At 42.8% G+C, this 23,110-nt stretch overlaps 3 protein-coding genes and 1 pseudogene across 8 annotated transcripts; 3 read left to right on the top strand and 1 right to left on the bottom strand.

The window, feature by feature from the left end:
* Positions 1-2,478: 2,478 nt before the first annotated feature.
* Positions 2,479-3,402, top strand: LOC115431179 (olfactory receptor 142-like; annotated as a pseudogene).
* A 5,660-nt stretch (positions 3,403-9,062) lies between these two features.
* On the top strand, positions 9,063-15,618 carry polr2d (RNA polymerase II subunit D). The gene is made up of 4 exons (XM_030152427.1): positions 9,063-9,370; positions 12,462-12,642; positions 13,431-13,526; positions 15,400-15,618. The coding sequence occupies exons 1-4, from the start codon at positions 9,292-9,294 to the stop codon at positions 15,476-15,478; spliced, it is 435 nt and encodes a 144-aa protein (XP_030008287.1). The 5' UTR covers positions 9,063-9,291; the 3' UTR covers positions 15,479-15,618.
* LOC115431772 (dual specificity protein phosphatase 14) lies at positions 14,711-20,812 on the bottom strand. 4 transcript variants are annotated; one of them, XR_003937134.1, is made up of 3 exons: positions 18,781-19,474; positions 16,708-16,993; positions 14,711-14,992 (listed from the first exon to the last, which is right to left on the bottom strand). XR_003937134.1 is itself a non-coding variant. In XM_030152418.1 (3 exons), exons 2-3 carry the CDS (start codon positions 19,089-19,091, stop codon positions 16,777-16,779), a joined length of 528 nt encoding a protein of 175 aa, XP_030008278.1. In that variant the 5' UTR covers positions 19,092-19,100; positions 20,668-20,812; the 3' UTR covers positions 15,731-16,776. The 4 variants fall into 4 exon arrangements, 3 of the variants coding, with proteins under 3 accessions (XP_030008278.1, XP_030008277.1, XP_030008279.1); XM_030152418.1 differs by lacking the exon at positions 14,711-14,992 and adding an exon at positions 20,668-20,812 and having other exon boundaries at positions 15,731-16,993; positions 18,781-19,100; XM_030152417.1 differs by lacking the exon at positions 14,711-14,992 and adding an exon at positions 20,668-20,812 and having other exon boundaries at positions 15,731-16,993; positions 18,781-19,097.
* Positions 20,087-22,965, top strand: LOC115431752 (uncharacterized). 3 transcript variants are annotated; one of them, XM_030152397.1, is made up of 6 exons: positions 20,087-20,185; positions 21,276-21,540; positions 21,660-21,960; positions 22,099-22,175; positions 22,260-22,511; positions 22,591-22,965. In XM_030152397.1, exons 2-6 carry the CDS (start codon positions 21,289-21,291, stop codon positions 22,837-22,839), a joined length of 1,131 nt encoding a protein of 376 aa, XP_030008257.1. In that variant the 5' UTR covers positions 20,087-20,185; positions 21,276-21,288; the 3' UTR covers positions 22,840-22,965. The 3 variants fall into 3 exon arrangements, with proteins under 3 accessions (XP_030008257.1, XP_030008258.1, XP_030008256.1); XM_030152398.1 differs by having other exon boundaries at positions 21,276-21,541; positions 21,664-21,960; XM_030152396.1 differs by having other exon boundaries at positions 21,276-21,549.
* Positions 22,966-23,110: the final 145 nt, after the last annotated feature.

Genomic DNA, 23,110 nt, shown 5'->3' with positions numbered 1-23,110 from the left:
CCATCAAAGCTCTGATGCACTTGGATCCACTTCTATATCATTCATAAATATATAACTGAAATAGTGCCTTTAATCCATCTCCAGCTCCATAGAATGACCAAATATGACCTTTGACCTGAACTCATTTGAATATCATGGTGTAAAATCCAGTCAAATCATGAGGTTGGACTTTTGTAAAAGCAGCTGGAGCCTGTCCCAGATACCTGGGGTTCACCCTGTCACCAGTTCATCACAGTATAGTTTTACTGTCCAATCAGTGAACGACAGTGGAGACGTTCTGAAAAAAGATTTAAAACACCTTAGGAGGGGTTAATGAAGGTGTTAGGATTAGTGGAAAACACATTCAGACCTAATGAAATTTCATCCAGAAAAGTTCACTTTGACTGTCCAAATGCTGGAGGACATTGGAGACATTCTGAAGAATTTTTTTTTTTTTGTCTAAAATGTCAATTTTCATACTACTCCACCACTGGAGGACATTGGAGACATTCTAAAAAAAAAAAAAAAAAAAAAAAACACACAAAAAAAAAGGGTTTAAAACATCCTGAATACTCCAGGATGGGTTCATTGGGCTGATAGGAACTGCGGAAAATACCATGTATATTAATTTGGACCAAAATGTCCATTTTGAGGGGACATAATATAGTCTCACTGTCCAGTCACTGGAAGACACTGGAGACATTCTGTAAAAAACATCAAATCGATCTGAAACGCTTCAGAAAGGGTTCATTAATACCTCGGTATCTGTGAAAAATTCCATTCAAATATATTTGTATTTTTTTCCTGAATGTCCATTTTCAGAGGACACAGTATAGTCTTAATACAACACCAGTGGAGGACACTGGAGACCACCTGACAAAAACCTTAAAAATGACCTGAAACACCTTGTACAGGTTTATTACTGTCTCAGAAACAGTCTAAGATACTTTTGAGCCAAAAATGTGTCCAAAATGTATCTTTTCAGAGGACATGGTATAGTGTTACTGTCCAACCACTAGAGGACAGAGGAGACATTCTGAAAAAGACATCACATCTGTTTGAAACACTTCAGAAAGGGTTTATTAACACCTCAGGAACTGTGCAAATCTGAGTTTTCAGGTGTTTTCCTTCAAGTCACCTGATGACAGTGACCTTTGACCTTTGTGTGGGTGGACCCTCATCTGTTCAGTGGAATCCAGTGCATCACTGTGTGTGTTTCATCCTATTAAACATATAAAGCAGGGGTTTCAAACATATGACCTGTGGGCCCAAACCGGCCCACCAGAGTCCAGTCCCTCCAATGGGATGAATGTGTGAAACTGCAAAAACTACAAAAACTACACTGATGAGATGAACAGTCCATGGTGTTAAACTCATTTAAGTTCAGATTCCAGTTCAGACTGGTACATGTACAGTTTAGAAGAGTTTCCAACTAATGTGTATTAACCCATAAAGACCCAGTACCACTTTTGTGGCAGTTCCTCCATGAATTTTTCCTCTATTTCAACCTTTAACTGATATATCACTGCTTTTTGAATAATATTATCCTCTGCATTTTGCTTTTTTTTTTTTTGATATAAATCATGTATTTTCCTGTATTTAATTCACATATCATGTAGATGTTCATGAAAACTCAGTGTAAATTCAAAGTTAATTACATCAAAATAGAGAAAACTGAAGAAAAAGTTACTTTTTCAGTAAATCTCTCATTAACGGAACATGAACCCAGTGTGTCCATCCACTGTCACTGATCCAACTCCATGGGTTTTACTGGTGAATCAACGTTGGAGAGGATGATGGTGTTTCCATGGTAACTACGGAGCCTCTGAATGTCCAAATATGGTCATATCCGATGACCACGAAAAGGTGAAGAACTGTATTTTACACCAATTATTGACATGTATTGATAGGATTAGTGGATCAGCAGGTATTAAACAGTTTAGATCAGTAGATGGTTTATGTCACCGGTGGTCGTTTGGGTCTTTAAGGGTTAAATAGTGATTTGCTGTTGTGGTTTTAACAATAATAAAACAAAAAGCGTCTTTGAGTACTTAGAAAAGCGCTCTATAAAACCGATGTATTAATAATAAGGATTTGTAAAACAGACTGTGGGTCTAACTTTGTGGAACTTCAGTCAAACTCAGGGGTTAAGTTTGTTTTTGATGACATCAGCAGCCGTCAGTGGACGTGAATGTTGGAGTGATGCTGTGGGCGTCCACTGGTTAAAGGACAAGTTTAAAGGACAAACTGAGTCCAGCTCCGGTAGTGGTGCTTGTGCATCACCACATCTCTAACCTCTGAACAGATGAAACTTTTACAGAGCTTTGGAAGTAATCTGATATTCAGTGAACAGTTTTAATGACGTTATGAACTAAACAGCAGCTTTATGAACTTCTATCAGTGTTTTAACGTTGGTGTGTGATGGAGATTCTTGCATCCCATCATTAATTCAAACTGTTTTCTGTTTTGTGTTTTTGACTTTACAAACTGCAGAGGATGATGACGGCGAACTATTCACAGGTTTTATATTTTAACTTCACCGCCTACTTCGACACTGGGGCGTTAAAATATCTGTATTTTGTGATCACACTGTGTTTGTATGTTTTCATAATCCTGTCTAATGTGTTTCTGATTGTGCTTATCTGTGTGAACAGGAGCTTACATGAACCCATGTACCTGTTTCTGTGCAGTCTGTTTGTGAATGAACTCTGTGGTCGTACTGGGCTGTTTCCATTCCTTCTGTTTCAGATCCTTAAAGACACTCACTCTGTTTCTGTTTCACTGTTTCCTGCAGATTTTCTGTGTTCACTTTTATGGAAGTGTCGAGTTTTTCACCTTGGGCGTCATGTCATATGACCGATACGTGGCCATCTGTCATCCTCTGCAGTACAACACTGGTATGACGTCGGCCTGTGTTGCCGTCCTCACTGCTTTCGTGTGGTTTTACAGTGTCCTCCCAACTATTGTCATGATGTCCCTGAGTGTCCCTTTGCGTCTGTGTGGAAACGTCATTGATAAAGTCTACTGTATTAACTTCTCTATAGTTAAACTGGCCTGTTCTGACACCACAGTCAATAACATCTACGGACTCACATATCTGTTCACTGTCATATTGGCCCTGATTCTTCTAATCGTCTACTCGTACATGAGGATCCTTAAAGTGTGTTTTGTGGCTCTAAACAGACCAGACTTAAAGCTGTCAGTACCTGTACACCTCACCTGGCTTCACTGCTCAGCTTCTCCTTCGGTGCGTTCTTTGAAATCGCTCAGGGCAGGTTTAATATGAGCAGAACACCGGCTGTGATACGTATTTTTCTGTCTTTATATTTCCTAACTGTCCAGCCGCTGTTTAACCCTTTACTGTTTGGACTGAAAATGAGCAAAATACGCAACTCATGTAAAAATCTGCTGTTTGGAAAATGACCGTAGAGACGACGCTGACTTCTATCAATAAAGTCTTCCTGAAAAAACACTGACTCTTTGTTTTATTTGACAGATTCATCAGACATCTGATCAGATTCACACAAATAATAGAAAACTGACCGGATGGATCATGATCGTAAACATACTGCAGAAGCTGATGGAGTCCAGTGCTTTTGCCTCCTGCCAGATGTGTGGATGTGTGGCTCTAGGTGCAATGTAACTGCAAGAAATAGGACCAAAGAAGGACTATTTATAAAGAAAGACCTGCATATATATTTAATGAAAGTTATGTTGTTCTGCTTTGCATTTGTATGGACAAGTTATTTATTTAAAAAAATGTTTGCTGCAACAGGAAAGGGTTCAAATGTAATGACACTGAAAAGATGAGAATTCACAAAATCAATTAATACTTGAAAATGTTCAACATTAATGTGAAAGGACGGGCCTGTCACATGTTCACGCCTCTACCATGTGCTCGGGGGGGGGGGGGGGTGTTTTGGGATTTTTTACCAAATATGCGAACTGCAAATCCATGACAGTGTCTGAAACAGTGTCTGAAACAGCAGCGCTCAGGGAATATGGACAGTTACAACATGAGGAATGAGTGGGAACACAAAAAGTAGACGAGGGAAAACTGGACCTACAGCGTCCTGATGGAGACATGGGTGTCCATCTAAAGTCCCTGAGGAACCACCTGTCAATCAAACTGCTGTCAGTCCAGAACCGTACGTCCCATGTCAAACATTGTCACAGTGAGACTTGAGGAGAGTGAATGTGTGAGTGTATTGATTTATAATATGTGGAAAAAAAGTCAGGACTGAATAAACCAGGGGTGTCAAACTCAGATCCTCGAGGGCCGGTATCCTGCATGTTTTAGATGTTTCCCTCTTCCAGCACACCTGACGGTCATTATCAGGCTTCTGCAGAGCTGGATGATAGGCTTATCATTTGAATCAGGTGTGTTGGAAGAGGGAAACATCTAAAACATGCAGGATATCGGCCCTCGAGTCTAGACCCGGTTCTTCTGGTCCTCTGAATCTAGACCCGCTTCTTCTGGACTTCTGGGTCTAGACCCGGTTCTTCTGGACCTTTGGGTCTAGAGCCGCTTCTTCTGATCCTCTGGGTCCAGACCCGGTTCTTCTGGACCTCTGGGTCTAGACCCGGTTCTTCTGGTCCTCTCTGTGTTTCCATGTGTCTTCATGTTGTTGAACCCACCTGGACCTGGACTTTGGTGGGTCCGACTCTCAGCTGGACCAGGTCCTGGTCTCTGGTCCCTGTGGACACTCCCACAGACCCTGTGGCTCATGTGTTTTCGTTGCCTGGTGGTTTCATCATGTCTCCAGTTTGTCACTAATGAGTCTCTGTGGGTCCGTGGACACTCGGACACTCAGGAGGATCCACAGCGCTCCACTAACCGACCAATCAGCAGGAGGCTCTGCTGTCGCCGTGGTTACAGCTGTAAACAGACTGACACGTCACAGGGTACACAGCGACACGTGGACCTTCAGGGACATCGTTGGGTTTAATGACATGTTGATTCTCACGTCTTTAATTAAATTGAAAATGGTTACATTTTAATGATTCACATTATTTTCATAAATCGTTTTTGAAACTTGGTTTAATGTTCGAGTTTTTAAAGAACGATAAAGACAAAGATAAACTTATTTGTCTTTATTTCATTTGCATCAAATAATTTAATGATTGTTTGGTCACAAGGTGATTTCAGTCGATTAATCAGTCCTACTGCTCCAACATGTCCAGACCAGGACCAGGACCAGGACCAGGACCAGGACCAGGTCTGTGTGTGGTTTTACATGGTCTGGTTCAGCCCTGCATGGATGTCCCTCAGTGACCTTTGACCCCAGACCAGGACAGACCCTGGTCTCTGGACTTGATGTCGGTACAAGTCTGGATGGTCCTTCTGGTTTCCACTAAGTCCTGGTCCGTCCCAGATCCCTCAGAGCCCAGAGAATCCACAACGGTTCTGGATCACAAAAGTCTGAACTGGACTAAATTTTCTCCTCATTAAACTAGACCCATGTGGTTCTGTTGGGTCTAGATGAATGCTGGTTCTGGTTCTGGATGTGGTCTCAGGGTTCTCCTCATTAAACTAGACCCATGTGGTTCTGTCGGGTCTAGATGAATGCCGGTTCTGGTTCTGGATGTGGTCTTAGGGTTCTCCTCATTAAACTAGACCCATGTGGTTCTATTGGGTCTAGATGAATGTTGATCCTGGCTCTGGATGTGGTCTTAGGGTTCTCCTCATTAAACTAGACCCATATGGTTCTGTTGGGTCTAGATTAATGCTGGTTCTGGTCCTGGATGTGGTCTGAAGATTTTCCTCATTAACCCATACCCACGTGGTTCTGTCGGGTCTAGATGAATGCCGGTTCTGGTTCTGGATGTGGTCTCGGGGTTCTCCTCATAAAACTAGACCCATGTGGTTCTGTTGGGTCTAGACGAATGTTGGGTCTGGTTCTGGTTCTGGATGTGGTCTCCGGATTCTCCTCATTAAATTAGACCCATGTGGTTCTGTTGGGTCTAGATGAATGCTGGTTCTAGTTCTGGTCTGAGGGTTTTCCTCATTAACCCACACCCATGTGGTTCTGTCGGGTCTAGATGAATGTTGGTTCTGGTTCTGGATGTGGTCTCAGGGTTCTCCTCATTAATCTAGACCCATGTGGTTCTGTTGGGTCTAGATGAATGTTGGTTCTGGTTCTGGATGTGGTCTCAGGGTTCTCCTCATTAATCTAGACACATGTGGTTCTGTCGGGTCTAGACGAATGCTGGTTCTGGTTCCGGATGTGGTCTCAGGGTTCTCCTCAATAATCTAGACCCTTGTGGTTCTTTTGGGTCTAGATGAATGCCGGTTCTGGTTCTGGATGTGGTCTCAGGGTTCTCCTCAATAATCTAGACCCATGTGGTTCTGTCGGGTCTAGATGAATGCTGGTTCTGGTTCTGGATGTGGTCTCAGGGTTCTCCTCATTAAACTAGACCCATGTGGTTCTGTCGGGTCTAGATGAATGCTGGTTCTGGATGCGGTCTCAGGGTTCTCCTCATTAAACTAGGCCCATGTGGTTCTGCTGGGTCTAGATGAATGCTGGTTCTGGTTCCGGATGTGGTCTCAGGGTTCTCCTCATTAATCTAGACCCTTGTGGTTCTTTTGGGTCTAGATGAATGCCGGTTCTGGTTCTGGATGTGGTCTCAGGGTTCTCCTCAATAATCTAAACCCATGTGGTTCTGTCGGGTCTAGATGAATGCTGGTTCTGGTTCTGGATGTGGTCTCAGGGTTCTCCTCATTAAACTAGACCCATGTGGTTCTGTCGGGTCTAGATGAATGCTGGTTCTGGTTCTGGATGTGGTCTCAGGGTCCTCCTCATTAAACTAGACCCATGTGGTTCTGTTGGGTCTAGATGAATGCTGGTTGTAGTTCTGGTCTCAGGGTCCTCCTCATTAAACTAGACCCATGTGGTTCTGTTGGGTCAAGACGAATGCCGGTTCTGGTTCTGGATGTGGTCTCAGGGTTCTCCTCATTACACTAGACCCATGCGGTTCTGTCGGGTCTAGACCATTGCCGGTTCTGGTTCCGGATGTGGTCTCAGGGTTCTCCTCATTAAACTAGACCCATGTGGTTCTGTCGGATCTAGATGAATGCCGGTTCTGGTTCCGGATGTGGTCTCAGGGTTCTCCTCATTAAACTAGACCCATGTGGTTCTGTCAGGTCTAGATGAATGCCGGTTCTGGTTCCGGATGTGGTCTCAGGGTTCTCCTCAGTAAACTAGACCCATGTGGTTCTGTCGGGTCTAGATGAATGCCGGTTCTGGTTCTGGTCTCAGGGCTCTCCTCATTAACCCACACCCATGTGGTTCTGTTGGGTCTTGATGAATGCTGGTTCTGGTTCTGGATGTGGTCTCAGGGTTCTCCTCATTAAACTAGACCCATGTGGTTCTGTTGGGTCTAGATGAATGCTGGTTCTGGTTCTGGATGTGGTCTCAGGGTTCTCCTCATTAAACTAGACCCATGTGGTTCTGTTGGGTCTAGATGAATGCTGGTTCTGGTTCTGGATGTGGTCTCAGGGTTCTCCTCATTAAACTAGACCCATGTGGTTCTGTTGGGTCTAGATGAATGCTGGTTCTGGTTCTGGATGTGGTCTCAGGGTTCTCCTCATTAAACTAGACCCATGTGGTTCTGTCGGGTCTAGATGAATGCCGGTTCTGGTTCTGGTCTCAGGGCTCTCCTCATTAACCCACACCCATGTGGTTCTGTTGGGTCTTGATGAATGCTGGTTCTGGTTCTGGATGTGGTCTCAGGGTTCTCCTCATTAAACTAGACCCATGTGGTTCTGTTGGGTCTAGATGAATGCTGGTTCTGGTTCTGGATGTGGTCTCAGGGTTCTCCTCATTAAACTAGACCCATGTGGTTCTGTTGGGTCTAGTTGAATGCTGGTTCTGGTTCTGGTTCTGGATGTGGTCTGAAGGTTCTCCTCATTAAACTAGACCCATGTGGTTCTGTTGGGTCTAGGTGAATGCCGGTTCTGGTTCTGGATGTGGTCTCAGGGTTCTCCTCATTAAACTAGACCCATGTGGTTCTGTTGGGTCTAGATGAATGCTGGTTCTGGTTCTGGATGCAGTTGTGCTGGTCCTGGTGAACTGCAGTGTCCTGTAGTTGAATTCCACAGTGAACATCCATTAACCAACACCACCATCTGCTGGTGACTCATGTGTATTACATGTGTGTCATGACCTGGACCTGAATGACGTCAACAGTTACGTCATATCTGTGGTCTCCAGGGTTACAGTGAAATCAGATCCTACTGTAGGAGACAAAATAGAATATAAATAGAATAATTTAATATATACACATAATATAAACAGAACGATGATATAATATTTTTATCTCCATGTTGCATTTTTAGTGTAAATCATGTTTTTTCTATTTTTAATTCACTGATAATGTAAATGTTCATTAAAAATATTAAGAAATTTATAGGTTTTTATTTCAGAAGAGAAAAAAACTGAAGAGGTTTCGCATACGTGGCATAATAATAATAATATGTCCTGAGTTATTTCCCATTCATTCAGATCATTTCCTTCTAGTTGGACCTTCTTCCCTCGGCTCCTCCACTCTCCTCTTTCGTCTTCGGTTCCTCTTCTTCAGTCTTGCTGGTGTAGTGGTGAACACAGCTGCCTTCCAAACAGTTGACCTGGTTTTGATTCCTGGCCAACGCAGAAAACTTTGAACTCAGTCTCTGAACATGTCGTGCTTGTGTTTTTTTCCTAAACGTTGACACTAAATCTCTGTATTTGACCTTTAACTTCCAGACCAGTTTGTGTTTCTCTGATGTTCCTGGTCTAATACCGTCACCCATAAGTTCTTTTCCACTTCTTGCCTTTAGTTGTTTTTCTCCAAACCTTCGGCTGAAATAATATTGAACTCAGTGTGACTCTCTTCTCCAGTTCAACCAGAGAATTTCATCTGTTTTTTTACCCTCGGCCACAGGGGATAGTTATGGGTTCGTCGTCCCTGTGTGAAAACTCTTTGGTGTGGACTGAAGGCCGAGGGTTTTCCACCACACACACGTTACGTTTAATCTTTTTCATTTTCTAGTTTTCTGTTTCCTCAGCTTTTATTGTGAAGGTCCTGAAGCGGAAGTGCTTCCTTTCGAACCCGGAAGTGCAAGCTGTGTGTTCCGCTTCACTGAGAAGCTTTGTTTGAGCCGAACACCGTGGTCGTTAACCGGACCGCCGACGCTCCACCGGACCGCAGAATCCCCACACCGCCCCCCCCTCTCCCACAGCTCCGGTACCGGGACCCGCCGGCCTTCAGCCCCGGGGCCGCTTCTCTCCGTCTTCCCGCCTTCCTCCGCTGCTCGGCGGCTGTGTGAGAGTCATGGCGGCCGGAGGCGGAGCGGCCACTCCGCACGTCGGGGATGTGGAGGAGGACGCGTCTCAGCTGCTGTTTCCGAAAGGTACGAACTCCACGACCGGTGTGGGAAAAAATACGGACCTTGTAAAATTTGGACCTTTTTGGAATTTGCGCATGCGCGAGCGCAGCCTTACCGGATGTCAGGTTCAGCGACCCCTAACCCCTAACCCTAATCCTAACCCTAACCCTAACCCAAAAGCGCACAATTCTACTCGCAAGGTACTTATTTCATAAGCCTCGCTGAACCTGACATCCGGTAAGGCTGCGCTCACGCATGCGCAAATTCCAAATAGGTCCATATTTTACAAGGTCCGTATTTTACGCCACACCTGTCCAACATGTGTGAGGCATTTCTGAATGAACTGCAGGCTGTGGTGTGCGTCATCACCACTGACATGTGACTCCACAGGTACAGTTTAGAAGTCAGCCCAGTACTAGTGTTATTCCATGTGCGTATATTTGACCTCAGACATAAACACATCTGCACATTTTATTACTGACTTGCTAATGTACGCACAGACCACATTCAGGTGGATTTTCTTAGACAGTTTCCTTGTTATTGTCTATGTGGGTCCTGAACACAATCCACCACAGGGGGGCGCACAAACTCAACAAACAGAATAAACTGTCCATTTGAACACATTCATTTATTTATTTATTCATCTGTTTATGTGATCAGGTCAGTGCATGTTACAATGAACATCTGTACTGAAGTAAATCAGATGTGAATATGATGGATTATTGTCCCAGAGCGGGTCAACAAAACATTGAAATAGAATAATAAAGGAACAACCCATTAAAAGGCTGAAAGTTAAAAATGATCACGACTGGTTTGTTTGAAATGTAAAGGATGTTGATCAAACCACAGATCAGATATGTGAATGAAATCAGATTTTGTTTTCATGTAGAAGTTTTTCATCTTCAATCTATTTTATTTCTAAAGACTAAAAGTAGGGTGACTTTGTTTTGTTGCATATTCAAAATAAAACTAAAGTGAAATGGGTGAAATTCAAGGCGTTCAGCAGCAAGTATGTCCAGGTTTATGGAAATATACAAGTGGTATAATAATAATAATAATAATGGATTAGATTTCTATTGGGCTTCTCTATGAATGCTTGCTCAAAGTGCATACAGTGGATCCATTATTTATTCATCTACACATTCATATAATAAAGATCCAAAGTAGACAAACCAAATAAGACGAACTTAAAATGAATTCAAATGTCAGGAGTTTCTCTGGGGTCATCTAGACCAGTCTGACCTCCACCAGATCATCACATACAAACTGAAAAGGAATAAAATCGCAGTTTCTACAGAAGAGTGTTGTTTTTGTAAATAAATGAATACATAAATAAATGTATGTACAGAGTGGGGAAGCAAAATTTACAATGAACATTTAGTTGTTTTTTCTCAGCAGGCACTTTGTCAGTTGTTTTGAACCCAAACATATATTGATGTCATAATCATACCTAACACTATTATCCATACCTTTTCACAAACTTTTGCCCATATGAGTAATCAGGAAAGCAAACGTCAAAGAGTGTGTGATTTGCTGAATGCACTCGTCACACCAAAGGAGATTTCAAAAATAGTTGGAGTGTCCATAAAGACTGTTTATAATGGAAAGAAGAGAATGACTATGAGCAAAACTATTACCAGAAAGTCTGGAAGATACTATTAAAGAAGAATGGCAGAAGTTGTCACCCCAATATTTGAGGAACACTTGCGCAAGTTTCAGGAAGCGTGTGAAGGCAGTTATTGAGAAAGAAGGAGGACACATAGAATAAAAACATTTTCTATTATGGACATTTTCTTGTGGCAAATAAATTCTCATGACTTTCAATAAACTAACTGGTCATACACTGTCTTTCAATCCCTGCCTCAAAATATTGTAAATTTTGCTTCCCCACCCTGTATGTATAGTAGTTAACAGTCCCAGCTGCACAGATAATGCAGGGGTTTCAAACTCTTTTTTTTTTTTTTTCAGGTCCCACATTCAGCCCAGTATGAAATGGGTCAGAACCAGTGCAATAACACCATAACAACCTATAAATAATGGTCCAAATTTTCTCTTTGTTTTAGTGTTAAAAAAAAAAAAAAAAGAAAATTACATCATGAAAAGTGTGAATAACCTCAGTAACCTGAAGTTTCTCAAGAAAAATAAATGAAATTTCAATTATATTATGATTCATCTTTTTTTTTTCTTCTTACTTTATTTTGAATATGCAACAAAACAGAGTAATCTTACTTAGTCCTTAGAAATAAAACATAGTAAGAAATCATGGGGGGGGGGGGACTTATACATGAAAGCAAAGTATGACTTCATTTGCACATTTGAAAAGGAGTGGGAGGAAGTAGAATTTATTTAATCCCACTCCTTCTCCACACAACAGTCCATCCTTTAGCTTCTATCAGCAGAATATATGAACAGTCTAGTCCCTGTTATGAGTAATGAACCTCCCTTATCACATACACATACATACATACTCATATTGACATACCAGAAAAGTAAATAGATAAATAAGTACATACATATATAAATCCTTAAAGGCAACACAAATGAATACACAGTAAAGTAAACAATAAGACAAAGTAAACAACAGCAGCAATCAAACAAACATAACAATTAACAAACACACAAAAAACAAGGACCAAACAAAATAAGACAAGACGGAATATTAATGGAACATAAGTATTAGGACCCTCTGTCCTATTATCACAGTGGATCTAAAAATGCACAAAACGTTTACTAACAGACAAAATAATTAAAATTACACTTATTTAAGACATTTCAGGTTCATATTTGTTCATGTTATTCACATTTTATTGTTAAAGGTCAGTTTGTTGATGGAAATATTTTTACTGTTATTTATGTTTTTCACATTAAACCAAGAAGAAAAGGTGGAGTCGTTATTTCTAGGTTATTATGTTATTATTTTGCTTTAGGTCATATTGAACCTGAACTAAGATAATTTCAACACCATTGACTGTTAATGTCATTAGTGTCGTTTTTGCACTGAAGGACCGGATCGGACCCTTTGGTGGGCCAGTTTTGGTCCACAGGGTGTATGTTTGACACCCACGAGGTAATGGATCAGGTTCCGGTGGTGATTTGTTTTGTGTTTTGGGTTCAGAGTTCGAGAACGCTGAGACGCTGCTGAACTCGGAGGTGCACATGCTGCTGGAGCATCGGAAGCAGCAGAACGAGAGCGCCGAGGACGAGCAGGAGCTGTCCGAGGTCTTCATGAAGACGCTCAACTACACGGCCCGCTTCAGCCGCTTCAAGAACCGGGAGACCATCACCGCCGTGCGCAGGTCAGACTGCCGCCGTGCACGGTTTAGAACGTCAGATCAAACACGACATGTGTCTGTGAGTGGAAGGTTTGATGAAGGCGACGGAACCAGAAGCGAGCGGGTTTAAGAGTTTGGAAGCACAGATAACCATGGGATCAGCTGTTTGACCTTTAGACCAGGTTGAAAACATTCACATCTTCATCACTTTCATCCTTTTCTTCTTTCGTGGTGAAAATGATGTGGATCATTTCAGGACCAGAGGTGTACGCATCGAATACATGTAGCCTATGACGACTAACCACTAATTTTCTAACGATTAATCTTTTAACTAATTTTTCGATTAGTCGATTAATGTAAACAACTAATTAAAAAAAAAAAAGATGAAGTGTTTGTTATTTTGTTGTGTCCGTTTTATTCAGGCCAAAACATAAAATGTCCCCCGTACCGTGACAAATGTAAACAATAGAAAGAACTGAAATATTGCCAAACACGTCGGCATGGATTCCCCAGGTGCTAGGTGATAGTAAAACAACTCGTCGACTAATTTTCATGGTCGTTTACGTTGACTAATCAGCGTGGCAGCACCAGGGGTAACCATGACAACAGAGTATAACAGAGGCGCAGAAGCCATGTCAGATGTTCGAGGCATGTAAAGTTTCACTTTTGGTTTTCGGTAGTTACGGAGCCCCCCACACACACACACTGTACGGAAAACGTACTGAACCAAAAGTTTTCTGTGCCGTTACACTCCTATTTACAAGAGTCCTCTGCAGATGATGATGATGATGATGAAGGTCTCCTGTCTCCAGTCTCCTCCTACAGAAGAAGCTCCATAAGTTCGAGTTGGCGAGTCTGGCCAACCTGTGTCCTGAGGCGGCGGAGGAGGCCAAAGCCCTGATCCCAAGGTCAGTGACCCCCCCACCCCCACCCCCCCCCCCACACACACACACACACACACATACCAGTGATGAATGTGTTTCGGTTTTTGCCGGAAATCGGCTTTTTTTCCGAAAACTGAGCATATGTTCCAGTAAATTAAACGTGTCCGGATCATTTCCGTCTGGTTTGGCAACATTTCAGCCAGAAAATTATGCATAAATCGTTCCAAAAAGTGTAAATTATGTTTATTTGGGTCCGTCTCATGGGTGCGGCCATATTGCTTTCTTCTCCATTCATCTCGACCAATGAGATGCTCGTTTACAACACAGAACTTGTATCAACGGCTCTGATTGGTCCGTTGATGACACGTGGTCCTGCGTCCCGCGTCTCTGGAGACAAGATGGTGGATTCGCTTTGAGTATTTTACCACCAGTGTATTTCGTCTAAATATTCTGTGAAATCATGTCAGAATTCATCGTCCTTCAGCGTGGGGACGAACTGAAGTGTGAGGCAGGAATCAAAAATAAGTTCAAGTGGTCCTGGCTCCAGGAAACTGGTAGAAATGACGATTTTCTGTCGCAGTACGTCCGGAAGACAAGCAAACCAGGCTTGTTACTCATTGAAGTCATTCAGTAGATTGTAGTACTTCACCATCCGGCCGTGCTGTGTACAGGGTTAGGGTTAGATCAGGGTTAAGATTTGATAAAATGTTTGACCATATTCCTGTGTAAGATGTTTTTTTTTTTTTTTTTTATTAATTTTGAACCTTAATGCTTTACAGGTTTTTGCTCGCAGAGTGCACCAGAATGCACCTAAGAGCATGCAGAATGAAATGCTCAGAAAAGTTCAGGTTTTTTTTTTTCTTTCCTCACTTTCATTACTGATACACACACACACACACACACACACACACACACACACACACACCCTTCAGATCCACATCAGAATACTTCAATTCCAGGGAAAATAGTCATGTCTTATAGTAGTTTAATAGTAGTATTCTTTGAACAAGTATAATTAAAGTAGCAGGAAATAAATTATCAACATTACTACTACACACACAGTCAACTTGTCAGGACGTTGGTGACATTGTGCACTTTTGTTTAAGGAAATATGTTTATTTTATTGCTGTTTGTAATATTTATTGAATATTAAATTGAATTGGTTTAATTTTGTTCTGCATTCAAATTGTTGTCACCAAATGTACTTGTTAAAGGAAAGAAAATGTTTACTTTAGAAATAAGAGCTGTTGTTTTTTTGTTTTTGTTTTTTTTTTTTTGGGTGGGGGGGGGCAGTTCATTGTCTGACTTGTCGACTTTTTAAATAATCATTGTTTTCAGCCTCAATCAACCAAATATACAGATTAAAAAATACAATTAGAACAGCAGAAAGTCACAGAAATACACATGAATAAGAATCAGACCTCAGGACCTGATCTGTGAGGTCCTGGTCCTGGTCCTGGTCCTGGTCCTGGTCCTGACAGACCAAAGTGCTGTACGAGGATACGGGTAAAAATACAAGATATGATAAAACTAGTAGAAGATGTGATCTGCTAACACTGATAAAAACAGATACACGATAATAGGATCAAAAAACACAAACAGAAGATAAAACAAACATCACTTGTTTTAAAGTCAGTGTTCGTCTTTTCGTCCGTCATCATCACATCTGTTTTTTTTCCTCAACGTCACATTTCAAAGCTTCACTTATTGATTCTTGGCGTTGACGTCATGTGACCAGGATAGAACTGATTATCATATTTATCGCAGCTCCTGGCGTCCACAGCGGTGTCGGCGCAGGCTGACCTTGTGAACATGTTTCGTCTTCGTCCTGTGACACGTGACCTCGTCTTCGTTGGTTTTTTAAGACCCGCTGCTCATGGTTTGTTGTCGTTTACAGTTTAGAGGGACGCTTCGAGGACGAGGAGCTGCAGCAGATCCTGGACGACATCCAGACCAAGCGGAGTTTCCAGTACTGAGCTCGGACCCGCAACCAGGTCTGGACCGGCCCTCGGACCCCCATCAGGTTCAGGTTCATTACATGGAGGTTGAGCGGACCATGTGACCTCAGGACTCATGTTTGTTTTGATGCAATAAAGTGGTTTTTGTTTTTCTATGTTCGACTGGTTCATTAAAGTTCAGTTCATTAAAGGCATCAGTTCAGCTCGTTATTAAAAAACTAATTTAATTAAGGAGTAAAACTGGGCCTAAAGAAGAGGAACCACCCTGAATATCATCGATGTCTGTGGTTTTATTGAACCAGAAAAAGGCTGAAATGAGCCAGACGTTTAACAAAAGTTTAACATGAACTCAGTTTTATTCATTTAGCACCAAATACAGTCAACGTTCTGAAGGTTTAAACGGTTAGAAGAAAAGCTTTAAACCCGAGAGAAAAAAGTTCTGAACAGTTCAGACTTAGAATCTGAACAAACCAGTGACGACAAATCATCCTCAGACTTTTCATCCGTGTCGTTTCTTTCAGTGAAAAATAAAACAGCTGAACGATGAGATGAACTTGAGTCAGAACTAACTTCATGTGACAGAAAATGAACTGAATCCAGACGAACACTGACCCCGTTTACATCCACAGTAAAAATCTGATCATTATCTGATCAGTGGAGTTTTCAGATAATTATTGATTGTATAAATGGTATAATCTGATTATAATAAATCAGATTAACACCTGTCCTCCCTTGTCTTCATGCAGGTGAACAGGTTCATCTGATGTAGTTTGTTCTGTTACATCTGAACATGTGGACAAACAACAAATCATGGAAAACAGAAGTGACGTAGTCAAACGTTAGTGGACAATGATAACGGGAAGTTTGATTCTATCGTCACATAGTCTGAAATAAATTTAATGATGAACTCAAACATTTAAACCAGGGTTCATTGGTTATTGTATTTCTAAAGTGCATCAGATCTGATCAGTTATTGGATTTTTATGGTCAGTGTAAACGGCGCCAATAAGATTTGAAGTCATTAAACTGAAAAACATGAGTATCAGTCTGTGTCTCCAGGTGGCGCTGTAGCACCGACACATGGTTCTAATGAACAGTAGAAGTAGAGGTTCTGTTTCTGAAGTTTCACATGAAGCATCTAGAAAAACCTGTTTCCTTTTCCCTTTGATTTAACTTTGAAAAACAAACCTCCGATGAGAGAAAACCTTCAGGTCATTTCCATTTCTATGAGCATCGTCAGGAAATACCTTCAGTGGCTCCGCCCCCTCTGGGTCCCATGAGGTCCAGGGTCAGGTGGTTCTGGTTTCCCCAGTCCTTCACACATTGATGCAGTACGTCTCCGTGGTGACCTCGGCATCCTCCAGGGCCTGCGGCAGGACTCCGCCCCCCGTCCTCGCCATCTGCACCGTGTTCCTGCCGCTCAGTGCCTTCTCATAGTCCATGAGCTGCCTCCAGAACCCGGCGTTGGGTCGGATGAACGGACGCGTCTCCAGGACCTGCTCATGGGCCCGACGGAGGCTGGCACCCTCAAACCTGCAGAACCAGGACCAGATCAGACACATGTCCACCGTTACAACAGGCCCTGATGTTTTTAGGGGTTTTTTTGCAATAAAAGGGTCTTTTTCGTGAATTGCTTTGCACTTTTTTCAAAAAGAACTTAATTTTCATTATCTGTCCATTAATTATAGTTATTATACATAAAAAAAATGCTTAAAACAGTGTGTTATATAAATATATTTTCTATTTTTAAAAATTAAAAACTGACTTGAATTTTTATCATTCTTTATAAAACAGCTGTAAATGTTCATAATTAAACTTAATATAAATAACCTTTCCTGTATTTTCCATGTGTTGATCCATTGTAGTTTCTCTAGATCAGGGGTCTCAAACATGCGGCCCGGGGGCCAAAAGCCAAAGGGTCCAATCCGGCCCACGGGATGAATTAGTGAAATACAAACTTACACTGAAGAAATTCACAATCAAGCATGTTGAAATCATTTTAGGTTCAATCTAAAGTGGATCAGACCAGTAAAACACTATCATAATAACCTATAAATAATGAAAACCACAAATTTTTCTCCTTTTTTTTAATGTAAAAAAAAAAAGTTAAATTACACAAAAATGTTTACATTTACAGACTAGCCTTTTACAAAAAATGTGAATAACCTGAACAAATATAAACAATCTGGAATGTCTTAAGAGAATTAAGTGTAATTGCACCAATATTCTGCCTGTTCTTATGTTTTGTGTATTTGTAGATCCACTGTGATCTGTATGTTGTAATGAATGTGAAAATGAGAAGCTGAGGCCAAATAATGGCATAAATTGTTAAAATTTCACTTTTTTTCCCCCTTAAATTTCATTTTGTTCATGGCTGTTCGTGTTTTTCTCATTTTTTTTAAAGGATAGTTTGTAGATGTAAACATTTTGATAATACAATTTTACTTTTTTTTCCACTCTAAAACATACAAGTTAGACATACAAATTTTGGAATTATTATTTATATATTTTTATGTTATTATTTTAATGATCCGGCCCACTTCAGGTCATTTTGGACTGTATGTGGCCCCTGAACTAATATGAGTTTGACACCCCTGTTCTACATCATTCTGTTCATGTTCTTCTTGTTCTTTTTGGTTTTTTGGTGTCATTTGGATCCTGGTGATAGTCTGTGTTCACTTTGTGTCTATGTGTAGACAGAGCCCCTCATTTCACTGACAAAAACATCCATCATCTGATTCAAATACACACACTGCATCTGTGTATGAACTGGATAGATCTGCATGGAGATTTATACATATATACAAATAAACAAGATTTAAACATATGTACAAATATACACACTTTTATAGAACATTTACAGATACAACTATCAATCAACTATACAAACCCCCCACAAAACAGTGAAAAACTCAACAAAAATACAGATAAAAAGGTGAAACTCAACATAAACACACCAGCAGAAGACTCCAAAAAATCTTTCATGTCTCTCTCACCGACTGCACTCTGCTGCTCTAAGCCCAGCCCACTTCCACCCCTCCCCCTCAGCCAATGCAGACCTCTACTCTAATGTCTATAGACCAATAAAAAGAATCCAATCTCAGATGAAAGGTGACGTACTGATTTTATCTTTAGCGTAAACAGTTCAGGGGTTCCAGTAACACTGTAAAAAATAAATGTGTTAAAAACGTGACAGTACTTTTTCATGCGGTACTTTTACTCTGATGGAGTATTAGTACTTTCATTGAAGTACAGTGTCTCAGTACTTGTGCACTGACAGTGTGAGGTGACCTTTGACCCGGGTGCAGGTCTGGCCTTACCTCATCAGGTAGGCCATGACCAGGGCAGGGGATCGGCTCCGGCCTGCCACGCAGTGGACCAGGGTCGTCCCGGTCCGGTTCTCGTGGATCCGCTCCGCCACGGGGTCAAAGTAGAGTCCGAGGGGGGCGTGGGGTTGGTCCGGGACCAGAACATGGACCACCTCCAGACCGTCCATCTGCGGGTAGGACACGCCCTCCAGTCCGCTGGCGTTGACGATCAGACTGACGTTCCTGTTCGATAAAACCGCCAGGTTCAGAGCCGAGTCCAGATCAGACAGGAAGAGACCGGGGGACACCTGGGAGACCGCCATCAGGACCTGCTGGACCACAAAGACCACCATGAAAGGACCACAAAGACCACCATGAGGGCCCACAGGACCACAAAGACCACCATGAAAACCTGCAGGACCACACAAAGACCACCATGAAAACCTGCAGGACCACACAAAGACCACCATGAAAACCTGCAGGACCACACAAAGACCACCATGAAAACCTGCAGGACCACACAAGACCACCATGAAAACCTGTAGAACCACACAAAGACCACCATGAAAACCTGCAGGACCACACAAAGACCACCATGAAAACCTGCAGGACCACACAAAGACCACCATGTGGACCTGAAGCAGACAAACTGTTTGGAATTGGGGTTGTAGTACTTTTTCTTGTACTTGTACTGCAGTATTTTTTGTTGATCAGTACTTGTACTTGTACTTGTACTGCAGTATTTTTTGTTGATCAGTACTTGTACTTGTACTTGTACTGCAGTATTTACAGGTTTTCCTTCATTATGACTCGATACAGAATCAGAAAATGAATCGAATCCTAAATATTGAACTGAACTGAAACGGTTCGAACCGACGCCTCCACCGTAGACCACCCTGACCCGGTTTACTGAGACCAGGACCAGGACCACGACTCTCGGAGAACTACACACGGATCCCCTGAGAACCAAACCCGACTCCAAGGACCACAGATTCAGAGAACCTGGCCCAAACCAGGGAACCTGGACCCAGACAAGCGGAGACCCAGACCCCAATTTTGGACCTGCAGACCTGAACCCAGACTCAGAGACCAGGACCCCACGACCAAGACTCGGACCCACAGAACCAGAGACCCAAACCTGGACACACAGACCCTGACACGGACACCCGGACCGGAAGACTTGGACCAGGACCTGAACACCCAGACCCCTGGACCAGAGACGGGGTTTACGTTTAGGGAACCCCCATTTAATCAACATTAATCGATCTTTGGTATTGATGGTCTCTGTGTCATGTGTGGGATCAGGTTTACGGTCCACGTGGACTCTGTCGGACCCGGTTTGACGAGACTGTGATCCGGATCACGGGACCATGAGTCAGAGCTTCAGCAGTTTCAGTTCAGCCTGGGACCCCTACAGGTCAGAGCCTCTGTTTATACTGGTTTTAGTCTGTTTACTCTGCTTCTATTGTTTTATTCTGTTGTTATTTTGTTTTATTCTGATTCTAATGACGTGACTCTGTTCAGTCTTTGTCATATTTTCGCAAACAGTTGCTGTTCCGGGTTATTTTTACTTTTATGACGTAATGAACCAAACCTCGTTAAAAATACATGACATTTAATATTAAACCGGATCATTCACTGGATTCACGTCATTATTTCATGACTTTATTAAATGTCTTTAATGGTTAATACATTATTAAGTATTCGGCTGTAAATTCACTTCACTAAACCTTTATTTCGACTCAACAAACTGACCGTTTTTACAGACTGAAATATCACATTTTATGCAGTCAAACCGAGTCTAATATAATATAAATCAGAGTCTGGTTTGTCTCAGAAAGTTTATATTTTCTGCCTTTTTTCGACTTTAGTGAAACACCGAATTTATGCACAGCTCACCTGCTTAACGAAGATTTCAACGAAACACGGACAAAAACAGAAAACAATCACGGACTAAACCAGAAAAACATGAATAAAAACAGGAAAAACACGGAAAAAACAAAACAAAACAGAAAAACACAGATTAAAAAGGTGTTAGTTTGAGCTTCCGGTCCATTTTTCAAAATAAAAGCCACGTGACGATTGTGACGTCACACGCCAATACCGCAGTGAAACTAGTGATATTAAAACTCAGCAGAAGTACAATGTGTCAGATGTCCTTTAATCTGAGACACACTGGATGAATTAAAACAAAAAAAAAACACCACAGTTCAGTCATAAAATACTTAAAAAGATGACAGTGAAAAGTTGAACATGTAGACGCAGTAGAACGAGTACAAGTTCCTGAAATTCACTGGAAACCAGGATGAATGTAAACGATCCAAGTGTAAGTCTAAGTAAGAGAACCGTAGTACCTTCAGGAACACTGACCCCTGACCAGTACACGCCAACAACATGTTTATGTTGAGGTACAAATACTCCAGTCTTATTTGTACTCGAGTACTGTTGTAAAAAGTACTGACGCTGTGGATCAGACTCAGACATCACATGGATTCTGTTTTTTTCAGTCTGACGTAGAAAATGCAGAGTCAGCGCGTCAAAAAGACAGGAAATGACATCACCGAGACCAAGGCGCCCATCATCCCTCAGGTCAGGTACCACCCGTCCATAAAGACGTCTGGAGCCGGAGGACAGGCTCAGACCAGGACCGGTAAAAACCAGAAGACCCGGTCTGCAGGTGCACGGTACCCTCAAAGGGGCGAGGTGGTCCAGAAGAACCAGGACAAGCAGAACCAGGGGAACTGTGGAGCCGGTGACAGCAGGTCGTCTCAGGTTCGTCAGGTTCGTAAATGTCTAATTATTTCTTGAAGTTTAAGGATAAACGTTGAGTTTTTTGTTCGTCTTTTTGGAGCCGAAGAATCGAACTCGTCTCAACCTGATTCTTCAAACAGGTTCTCCTCAAACCGTCTGCCGACACCGCAGCTAGACCCAAATGCACTGATCCAGATCCTCAGGTGGTCTCCAGATCCCCTCCCACTCCAGACCAGGTGCCCCTGGGTCTGGGAGTCCATGTGGACAGGTCCGTGGTGGACCAGGTGGAGGTCCTGACCCGTGGACAGAGGACCAACCAGGACTGGTTTGAATGGAGGAAGAACCGGATCACGGCCTCCGTCGCCCATCGCATCGCTCACTGCCACTTTGTTCACGGAAAGACCAAGACCCCGCCCACCTCCTACCTGGCTGACATCACAGGTAGGCCACGCCCATTTGACCAGTCTATGTGATTAGGTGGCTCCGCCCACTTGACATGTTGCATTAAGTTCACTTTTCATATGTTCACCAGTTTGGCTCTTCTTTCTTGACCTTTCATGACCCTGCTTTGATTGACAGGTGAGGGGCGGAGAGTCCAGACCAGGGCCATGAGCTGGGGGGTGGAGCAGGAGGCAGAGGCGGTCCGCAGGTACCAGGTGGGCACAAACGCACACAACAGAAAAGACAAGGTGATGACGATGTAGAAGATGTAACATGACGCCTTCTGTGAATGTCCTCAGGGTCTGAAGAGCGCGGCGTTGCGTCGTCCGGTCTCCGTCCAGGACTGCGGTCTGTTCATCGACGCTCACAGACCGTGGTTGGCTGCCAGTCCGGACGGCATCGTGACGGACAGTCGAACCGGCCAATGGCTGCTCTGTCTGGAGGTGAAGTGTCCCTACAAACACAGACACCGCCGGGTGGAGGACGCCTGCAGGGACAACCCCGACTTCTGTCTGCAGATCGTGGACGAGGATGGACAGAACGCCGCGAGGGTAAGGAACATGTCCGTCTGTCCTCTGCTGTGTCCACATGGACCTGGTGCTTTACTCTGTCTTCTGTGTCCTGGTCTAGTGTCCTGGTCCACGCTACCGGCTGAAGTCGTCCCACAGTTACTTCACGCAGATCCAGTGTCAGTTGGCCGTCACCGGTCTGAAGAATGCTGACCTTGTGGTCTTCACCCTTAAGGAGACCGCTGTGGTCCCGGTGACCTTTGACCCTGAGCTGTGGGCAGAGACAGTGTCCAGGCTGGAGGTGTTCTACAGAGACGCTCTCCTGCCTCACCTTCAGCAGAAGACGGCAGCGTGGACACCAGAGCTGTAGAGCTGACCTCTGGGTCTACCTGGAATGATCTGTGTCATATTTTGACTGTATTGAGTTCGTTGTTGGATTCAGATCATTGATCTTCAAAAACCTTCTGCTGTGATGAAATAGAACATGTTTGACTCTGATGTTGTGGCTTTGACTCGACCACAGTTGGACTAAACTGGTAAAAAGGCAGCGTTCCCAGACTTGGAAGTAGACTCTGGACGAATCCAGTGACCGTAACTTTTCACACATTGATCGAAATTACAGCGTGATACGAGATGTTTGT

Source organism: Sphaeramia orbicularis, chromosome 13, assembly GCF_902148855.1.
Source record: "Sphaeramia orbicularis chromosome 13, fSphaOr1.1, whole genome shotgun sequence".
Classification (NCBI taxonomy): Eukaryota; Metazoa; Chordata; class Actinopteri; order Kurtiformes; family Apogonidae; genus Sphaeramia; species Sphaeramia orbicularis.
This window is presented reverse-complemented; position numbering and strand designations above follow the sequence as displayed.

Bases quoted from the DNA above. Each gene is read 5' to 3' on its own strand.
- polr2d (XM_030152427.1), top strand. From the start codon at position 9,292: ATGGCGGCCGGAGGCGGAGCGGCCACTCCGCACGTCGGGGATGTGGAG. The intron at 9,371-12,461 runs GTACGAACTCCA...TTTTGGGTTCAG, and splicing joins TCAGCTGCTGTTTCCGAAAG to AGTTCGAGAACGCTGAGACG. The intron at 12,643-13,430 runs GTCAGACTGCCG...TCCTGTCTCCAG, and splicing joins ACCATCACCGCCGTGCGCAG to TCTCCTCCTACAGAAGAAGC.
- LOC115431772 (XM_030152418.1), bottom strand. From the start codon at position 19,091: ATGGCGGTCTCCCAGGTGTCCCCCGGTCTCTTCCTGTCTGATCTGGAC. The intron at 16,994-18,780 runs GTAAGGCCAGAC...CTGGTTCTGCAG, and splicing joins GTCATGGCCTACCTGATGAG to GTTTGAGGGTGCCAGCCTCC.
- LOC115431752 (XM_030152396.1), top strand. From the start codon at position 21,289: ATGCAGAGTCAGCGCGTCAAAAAGACAGGAAATGACATCACCGAGACC. The intron at 21,961-22,098 runs GTAGGCCACGCC...TTTGATTGACAG, and splicing joins CTACCTGGCTGACATCACAG to GTGAGGGGCGGAGAGTCCAG. The intron at 22,176-22,259 runs GTGGGCACAAAC...GAATGTCCTCAG, and splicing joins AGGCGGTCCGCAGGTACCAG to GGTCTGAAGAGCGCGGCGTT.